The 8,838-nt window shown below is 34.3% G+C and overlaps 1 protein-coding gene across 1 annotated transcript; it reads right to left on the bottom strand.

Moving 5' to 3' along the window:
- Window positions 1-3,156: 3,156 nt before the first annotated feature.
- On the bottom strand, window positions 3,157-5,832 carry LOC113691735 (beta-amyrin 28-monooxygenase-like). Its single transcript, XM_027210022.2, has 2 exons — window positions 4,733-5,832; window positions 3,157-3,849 (listed from the first exon to the last, which is right to left on the bottom strand). The coding sequence occupies exons 1-2, from the start codon at window positions 5,682-5,684 to the stop codon at window positions 3,362-3,364; spliced, it is 1,440 nt and encodes a 479-aa protein (XP_027065823.2). The 5' UTR covers window positions 5,685-5,832; the 3' UTR covers window positions 3,157-3,361.
- Window positions 5,833-8,838: the final 3,006 nt, after the last annotated feature.

Raw genomic sequence — 8,838 nt, 5'->3', positions numbered from 1 at the left:
CTAATTCACCACCCAAACCTATATCTTTCAAATTCCCAAAGATCAGATCAAACTCCATGACAGGAAATTCATAGTATCTCCAGCCAGTTACAAATCATTCTCACTATCTATTAGACATGTCAACAAATATTGCTTCAAGAATGATATTCTTGTGATTGGTTGAATCTTCTTATGAAAACTTAGCACTTCTTGAAATTGGCGCTGACAGTTAGCTCCAATAGCTTCTCCATTTTTTCTTCTCCAAAATCTTCTTCAGACAATACTCTTCTTGGATATGGATTCTCTATCTCCATGGGAGATAATTTTCAGCTATGATCGATATTTTGTTTGAGACTTGAAATAAATAATTGGCCAATTTAAGATGATTGGAATAGTTTATTGACTCTCTAGGTATTTTACGCTTTTTTTTAATTAAGGAACCATGAGATTGACGAGTTCTGGGAGTCTATTGGAAAATAACTTTAATACATCGAACATGTAAGTCATTTTACAGCAATGGGGTAAAAGATTTTTCACTTGAAAAATATTTTTCCAATCTTTTTGGTTGCCAAACACCAGAATTCCTTAAAACATTTTTTTTTGAAAAATATTTTCAATTCAAACAAACAGATCCATTACTCTATTAGGTGTTCTATTTTATTTTCTCTATTTTTGGACTATTTCACACTCATAATACATTTAAAACACTTGAATTATATTTGATTTCGCCCTCTGTTACTTTTTCCATAAAGTATCTCATTAATAATTGATAGATGAGATTTTTTTCTTTATGCAAAATAGTCTTCATCAGAAACAACATTCCACTATATATGTTTCTTCATTAACGAAAAATGTACTTATGAAGCCCCAAAAAAAAAAAAAAAAAAAAGGTTCATCCACGGCCTTTAACCTGAAAAGTTCTATTAATTATGCCAATTAGATTCTAAACTATAGTGAATAAGTAAAAGAAAATGAATCAAGAAGGAAAAAAAAAAAGAAAAAATAATTGAACCAATTTTTGTCCCTTAATTTTTTTAAAAAAAAAGTTTTCTAACAGAGGGAGTGATGGAATTTTAGAAACTGGGGAGGGACGGAGATGGGGTAGAGGAATTAAAACCCAGGACCTCTAATTTCTAGAGTTTCAGCTTTACTTACTAGACAGATATCTCCTCAGCAATCACTAATATTTGAAATATGACAAATGGAAGACAATTGATGGAAAATATTAGCCAGATTAGGCTACTTCCACTCTGACATGATTTTCATGCGCAACTTAAATTTATGAACAAATCACAGAAAAATGCACAATTTTGTCTAAGCTTATATGCTCTATTTCGATACTATAAAAAATAATCTAGTCCCAGATTTCAAAGAAAAAAAAATACAAAAAATGGAATAGGTAGAAGAGTAACCACAGTTGAACAGAAGTTAATTGATAGAGCATTTGCCTTCTAAAGAATGGTTTAATGTGTGCCCTATAACTCAGATGAAAGTTCTTTATCCAGGAATCTCTGATCACTCTCCAATCCTTATATATCCAGGAAGGTTTCTACAAAGATAAAAGTCGAATGATCACTTGGTTTCAAGTCTAGTAGAAACACTGGGCTTTTCCATAGAAAAGCCAAGTCCCATAATGCAAGAAATGGAATCCTGCAACTTCAAGATGAGCAAGGAAATTATTACAGAGTATGAGCAGGTCGATCCAAACACTTGGAAGTGGGTTGTTTATCCAAAACCAAAAGTCATTTCAGAAAGACCGTACGGTAACTGTTTCAAAAGAGACGTAGTGGCTCCTTTCCGTACCTCATTTCAAAGGAAACGTCAAAAAGGCTCTATTTCATTATATTCCGTCCATACCCCAATTCCATTCATTTAATATTCCTTTGGCGTCGTTAACATAACATATGTCGGTTTCAAGTCTATATTTCTTTTCTATATATGAAAAGTTCAAAAATCATCATATAATGATCCAGAAATTGCAATCGAAAATAAATAAGGGAGGTTTGACGGAACAAGTTCTCACTGAGTCACTCACCAACGAACACAGAGAGCTACTACAAAAAAGGATGGCAAATCTCCTGGGACAGACAGATGGATATACTGCTGAATTCTTCAAAGCAAAGTGGGATATAATTGGGGTAGATACAATCTTGGCTTTGAAATTTTGGTTTGACCAGTCTCATATGATTTCTTCCCCCCTTAAATAGTACGAGGTATGTGGTAACTTAAAATTACTAAGAATTGTTAATGAAATATTCTGCATTCAACTTTCTAAGCAACCAACTCCCAATAGAGGAGTTGGCCACTACTGTATATAGTGAGGTGGGAGGTCAAAGGTTCAAACCTTATCTTCCAGATGGTGAGTGGTACACCCGTCTGATCAGATGGTGGTTAAGTTCCCGTCTGGTTCCCCCGATTCAATTGGTCCACTCTCTAGAGTCGCTTTCCTTAAAAAAGTAATTCCCCCCCCCCCTTAGGAGTAGGCTAGACTAGACTAGCTGTTGCCGCTACAGTAAAAAAAAAAAAAAAAACTTTCTAAGCATATACCCTGGATATTCATTTTAAATGAAAAATATTGCTCTTAAAGGATGTCAAAGTAAAAGGCATTTTGGGTAGCCCACTTTTGAGTCCGCAGCCAAATGAACTAAAAGAGCAGCTCAGGCCATGAATCTTAAGCCCGACTATTTGTAGCTGGGTTGATCTGTAAGGTTAAGACTCTAAGCGAGGGGTTGAGCCGATCAAGGCCTAGACCAAAAGGCCCACTTGTCATGCTTACTAGTTTGGCAAATATCACTCCTGTCAATCAAACCCATAACTGCAAGTGCTCCTCCCAAGGGCTTGTTGTCGATAGATTATTTTTTAAAATTTTCATCTTCTTTAGCCAGTTGTCCTTAAAACCATTATTTTGAATTGAAAGAGACTTGGTGGCATCTCTCACTCCTTAGGTTTATTCCAAGGGTTCTATATCATCTAACATTCTTCTGGGTAGGAAAACTAATTAATTATGGTGGAAGTGTACATGAACTTAGAAGTTACATTTGAAAAGAAGGTTTAATATAATATTTAATAGGATACATGCAACATGGTTAACTCTTTCGTTTTGTGAATAACTAAATTGCGGTGGAAAGGGACAATAAAAACAAGTCATCGAATATCAGTCTCAGATACATGAACAAATTGAAAGAAAGCGATTCATTTTTATTTCTTTACTACATTGAAACAAGAAATGCACCTAAGTGGGAAAGTCATTCAAAAAGAAGAAGAAGAACAAACAACACGAGGTTGGATCTGTATATACGTTCGAAGTAAAGAATATCGTAGCATCTGTAAAGGTATATTGTTATTTGGAGAAGATCATCGAAGGCTAAAATGTGGAGCCATTTTATGCTCTGTGTGGATAAAGACGCACTGGAAGACCCTTGGCAGGAATTGGCATCGGATCAACCACAATTTTCTCATCAGCAATTATTTTCTCCCACTTGAATCTCTTCACCACATGATGCATGAAAACGAGAATTTCCAGGCGGGCATACTCTTTTCCGGGGCACATCCTAGGCCCTCCACCAAAGGGTACAAATGTGTAAGGTGCAGGTCCTGATCCGTCAAATCTTGTTGGATCAAACTTCAAGGGCTCAGGGAAGCATTCTGGATTTCTATGGGTTGAATTTGCACTCCAGTAAATCTTCCAGCCTTTGGGGATTGAGAATCCATTGAACATGAAATCATTAAGAGCTTCTCTGAATGCTCCTTGAAGAGGAGGAGCAAGTCTCAGCACTTCGCATGCCACGTTCCATGAGTACTTCATCTTCTGAATGTCTTCCCAGTTCAACAATTCACCAGGAGCTTTTGAATTGGCAATTTCCATTTGTTCTGTTTAGAACAAAGAAAGTTTGTCATAATCAGTATCAGTACCTAATTAATTTAATCTAGCTGTTGTTAAATGTTTTTCGTCGGCTAAGGCGAAAGGGGATAGCAGTGCAATTTTGAAATCATCCCTTCAGAAAGATGAAACGCCAGATATGTTCTTAGTGGGAAAAGGAATTAATAGTTAGAAGTGATGTTTGGTCTGTGCTATTAAAAGCTTTTAGTTTTTTTCTATAGACAGAAAAAACACACACCCAATTAGATTAAAAGCTTTTAGTCAATAGCTAAATAATTAGTTCCGCTGGCTTCTTTTGACTGCCAACGTCTGTGATTATTTGAAAGTGACGAAATTGTAGACAAAAGTCCAACCCACTGATAGAGAAAATGGTAGGATGACCAATTCCTTTTCAACTCACGGGTCATTGTACAGCAAAGGACGGCAAAACCTTGTCAAAGACTTGCGACGAATTTTTCATGTGAACGTCCTACATTTGTGTTCCCTCAAAATTGAACAAATGTCAAGCATATATCATGACAGCTTTAGTTTGGGAGGTTGAATCTTATCATCTTCGACCTCCAAATAGTTCATGCATTTTATTACTATTCTAAATTCGGAATCATTTAAAAAATTTAAGTTCTCTCAATTTAGGATATGATCATGCCATGCGAGTGTGATCAATCCAAATTTATCAATCTAGCAATGTACCTGATACGACTCAAAAGCAGGTGAAGGGTTTCGTTCTCCTCTTGCAATTTTTAATTAGTTGTTTAGTTTTATCTGTCCATTTTAATTAAACCCATTTGTGATTCTAAGAAAACAGAAAATTTAAAAACAAATAAAGGGAAAAATTGACGGTAATTTTTTTTTCTTAAGGTGAATGAGGCTTACCCTTGTAGACTCCTTCATAGATCTCAGGCAACTCAGCAAGATACTTGACGATGAAAGTGCATGCAGAGCTCGCAGTATCATGGCCTCCAATGAGTAAACCAAGAATCTTATCAGCAACGTCCAATTCTTGCATGAATTTTCCATTTTCATCACTTGTTGTAAGCATGTGAGACATGATATCTTGAGTAGGGGATGCCTTGCCATCTGCCAAATCAATCTGCCTCTGCTTGATGATAGAAACAAGCATCTTTCTGATTTCATTAGATGCCTTTATAGCCTTGTTGAAAGGGGTTCCGGGCAAGTCAACAGGGACAGAAATAAGCCCGGATGCCAAAACGTTGAATGGTTCGAGCAACTTAGCAACTTCAGTTGGCTCCTCAACGCTTACAAACAATCTGGAAGCTATCCAAAACGTGTAGTTCTTGCAAAGTGGGAAAACTTCCACTTGATCCTTGTTTTCCCAACCAGAAGAAAAGTGTCTTCCAGCAATATGATCCATGATACCGATGTATCGTTGCAAAGCTTCGGGTTTCAGGAAGTTTGGAAGCATCTTTCTCATCTTGATGGCTTCTTCTTTTGATGAAGTTTGTGTTGAAGATGGGAAGACCTTGTTGACAGAGTCAGGCCACCATGCCTGAACAAGTTTGTTCTCATTTGAGAACAAAAACTTGTTTCCAGCAGCGCCACAGAAGACAGCAGCTTTCTCACCCAACAGATGAGTCCTGAAAACATTGGAAGAATACTTAGCTATGCGATCTAAGATAAACTTTTCAGGATAACCCTTCCAGCCGGTGGAGAGGAACTCGTAGCTTTCTCCGATCACCGGCCATCCGGTCTTTCCGGGAGGCAAACGTCCAGATGACCCTGATTTGCTCTTGAAAAAGAGGAAGTGGATTGCAAAAGATACAAAGACCACAGAGAAACTAAGGAGTGTAACGTACAAAATCTCCATGTTTTTGTCCAATATAGAACTTTTCACGTCTTGCTTCTATATTGCAAAATGCTTGTTGTGTGAGGTTGGCTTGTGGAGTTTGAAGCTTTGAGTATATATATAGGCAAAAAGGGTGAGATGGTTGGAAACCCTGCAGGGAGAGTAAGAGTGGAAAATAAGAATATGGAAGTCCAATTATGCTAGCTATTGTTGGAAAACTATACTACCAAAGACTCGATCAAAACAAGAGCAAAGCAAATACAATAATATTATATCATGCAAGTGTTTATAATAAGATAGTGAAATGTATGACTGATGAATTAACTTCTCTGAAATTGGAATATGAAATTTTTTTGTCACCTATAGCTAAATCCAAATAGTAGCACCTTTTTGCTTTGTGGGGAGACATAATCAACACTATATTATACAATTCAACCAATAAACTCATGATGATAGTTTATTTTAAAATGGAAAAGGAAATAGATCGATACTCTTTTGAAGAAGTTAATGTAATTTGTTTTTATTTGGGGATAATTTCAAAAACCTCCCTTGAGGTTTTTAAAAATTTCATTTAGCTCCCTCGAGCTTTTAAAATTACACATACCTCTATTGTCATTTAAAATAACAATACTACCCTTAATTATTTTAATGAAATTCCCTTGTTTGGTATACTTATATTTAGAATTACTTTTAAAATTTTTTTTTCTTTTTCCTTCTTATTCCTTTTTTAAAATTTTTGGCCAATAAAATTGTAGAACTACCACTATTACCTCTAGTTTTTATTGTAACCAAATATCGAACTAGTAATTTTTTTATGAGTTAACTTATATGTAATACAATGTTTTTGTTGATCTTCATTTTTTATTTTTTTGATATTAAAATTAACAATAAATAAAAAAGAAATGGCCCAAAATCACTACTAAATTATAATAATCCCACTATTCAAAAAATTTATAAACTTTAAATGAATTATTTCAACATCTTCTTTTCTATCTTATAAATTTAATCCATAATAAATACCATCAAAAGTATCCTATCATAATGATTAAATTACTATTAATATTGTTGTTTATCAAATACTTGTAGGTATGAGTGTGAAAAATTTGACACATTTTCCTTATTATTATACTAGATAATCTTATAATTGTATAGAAAAATAAATTAAAACTCATTACACAAGGGCATTTTAGGACATTCATTTAAAAATTTGACCAAGTCAAATATTATTTTAAGATTATGTTACTAAAACTATCAAATCGAGGGAGATAAGTGTAATTTTTTAAATTTTAGGGGAGCTAAGTGAAATTGTCAGAAACGTCAGGGAAGGTTTCTGAAATTATCCCTTTTATTTGTCGAGCACAAATCGGCCAGGGATATCCTATTCCCACCTTTTATATTGACTATTAGTGGTAACCAGTAAAGACGCAGTACTCAGTGGACATGAAAATGTTCTTGTAAAGTCAGTCAGTTGGGTGTGTGAACCAATTGGCTGGATGGATATTTTTCGTGGGTTCCACCTTAGATTGTTCGTTTGGACCGGTGTGTTCGGTGATACCTCTGCGTGTCTATTTATTGTTTGGGTGTGTGTGTTTATTTCGTTTCGACAAAAAAAAAAAAAAAAAAAGTCAGTTGTAACCAGGTCAAAGAAAGCTGCAAATCACAGCAACACTGGAGTCCAGTCATTGCTGCACTTTGTGCTGCCCTGATGCCTACCTATAACTAAATCAATTATGCCAAAAATCAAATACCAGCCAGGGGATGGCATGCATTCTCTTCTCTTTTTCCTCTGGCCAAATTTGATTTCGGCCCATGGTATTCTTTTTCTAGGGTTTCTTGGTTCTTTATTTTACTGACTTAATTTTGTGTTTTTCTCTTTTCAGCTTCCAAAAAGACAAAAAATAGTCGTAATTAAGTAGAATCTTGAGGCTTAATTTTATTTTAGAGCCAGCCTAAGATTGTTTTGAAGTCATTTGAGCACCAAATGGGGAATGAAATTAGAGTTTGAGGCGCAAATTTTTTTTTTTTTGGGATGTCAAGTTTAATTTTCCAATTTTAGGCGCTCAATTAAAATTATTTTATTAATTTTAAGGCGTAAAGAAATCGACATTTTTGTATAAAGTTCTTCCAATACATGTCATTTTCACATACCAAAATAAAGGAATTTGACAAAAATGCAAGTATCTCAATACTTTTCGTCGTGTGGCTTTGAAAGATGGTTTTGCAACTTATTCAAAAGTACTGACTGTTATGGAAATTGGGATTTACCTACATCAAAAGTCCTCTTGTTTGAGAGGATAAAGAAGATTTTCATTTTGTTGAGATTTTGGTGGCCTCAAAATAGTCAACATAAAAAATCTACCCTTTTCTTGATATTTTTGGATGAAAAGGTACTTTGATATGTGTATCTTCACAAACGAAAGGGAAAAATGTTTCACAAAATTTTGGTGTAGTGGACCAATTTCCTAAAAAAAAAATGTATCTATTCCAGTCAACACCTAACATTGCAATGTGTATTCAAGAACTATCAAAGAAACCTCACACCAGGTATTATTCCCAACAAAAAGTGATGCATATAAATTCGCAAAGAGATGAAAAATAATTTAGGTAATTACACGGACAGAACTAGAGATTTATGTTTTCTCCCCTTAAAAAAATTGAAATTTTTGAAAAATACACTAGTTAATATTTTAGGATGTTGGATCATTGATTAAAATTGCTAAGGGAGGAATCTCCTATGCCATAAAACCTCTATGAAGTCACATGATTTTTTTTTTTGGTTTAATTAAGACACTTTTCGAATGCATTTTTAAAAATTTTTTTAAACAAGGGGGAGGATGGGATTTTAAAAAATTGGAGAAGGGAATGAGAAATATGAATATAAGACCTTTAATTCCTGGAGTCCTCAAATGTATTTAAAGACAAAGAAATAACTTTTAAAAAATTTGATGAAAAGTTCTCCGTATGACAGTCACAATTTTGAAAATTATACAGTTGACAATTAAAAATCTTAAAAGTGTATAATATTATTATAATAAAAAAAAATTTGCAGGTGTCCTATTACAAAAAGTTGATAAACACACAATTTTCTTTAATAGTATACAGAACATGTAAGTCTAGAAAAATTCTATGATCCCTTTTGGCTATCATTCTCTCAACTTGTATTTTTCATTAAAGA

Source organism: Coffea arabica, chromosome 6c (assembly GCF_036785885.1).
Source record: "Coffea arabica cultivar ET-39 chromosome 6c, Coffea Arabica ET-39 HiFi, whole genome shotgun sequence".
In the NCBI taxonomy this organism is placed as follows: Eukaryota; Viridiplantae; Streptophyta; class Magnoliopsida; order Gentianales; family Rubiaceae; genus Coffea; species Coffea arabica.
This window is presented reverse-complemented; position numbering and strand designations above follow the sequence as displayed.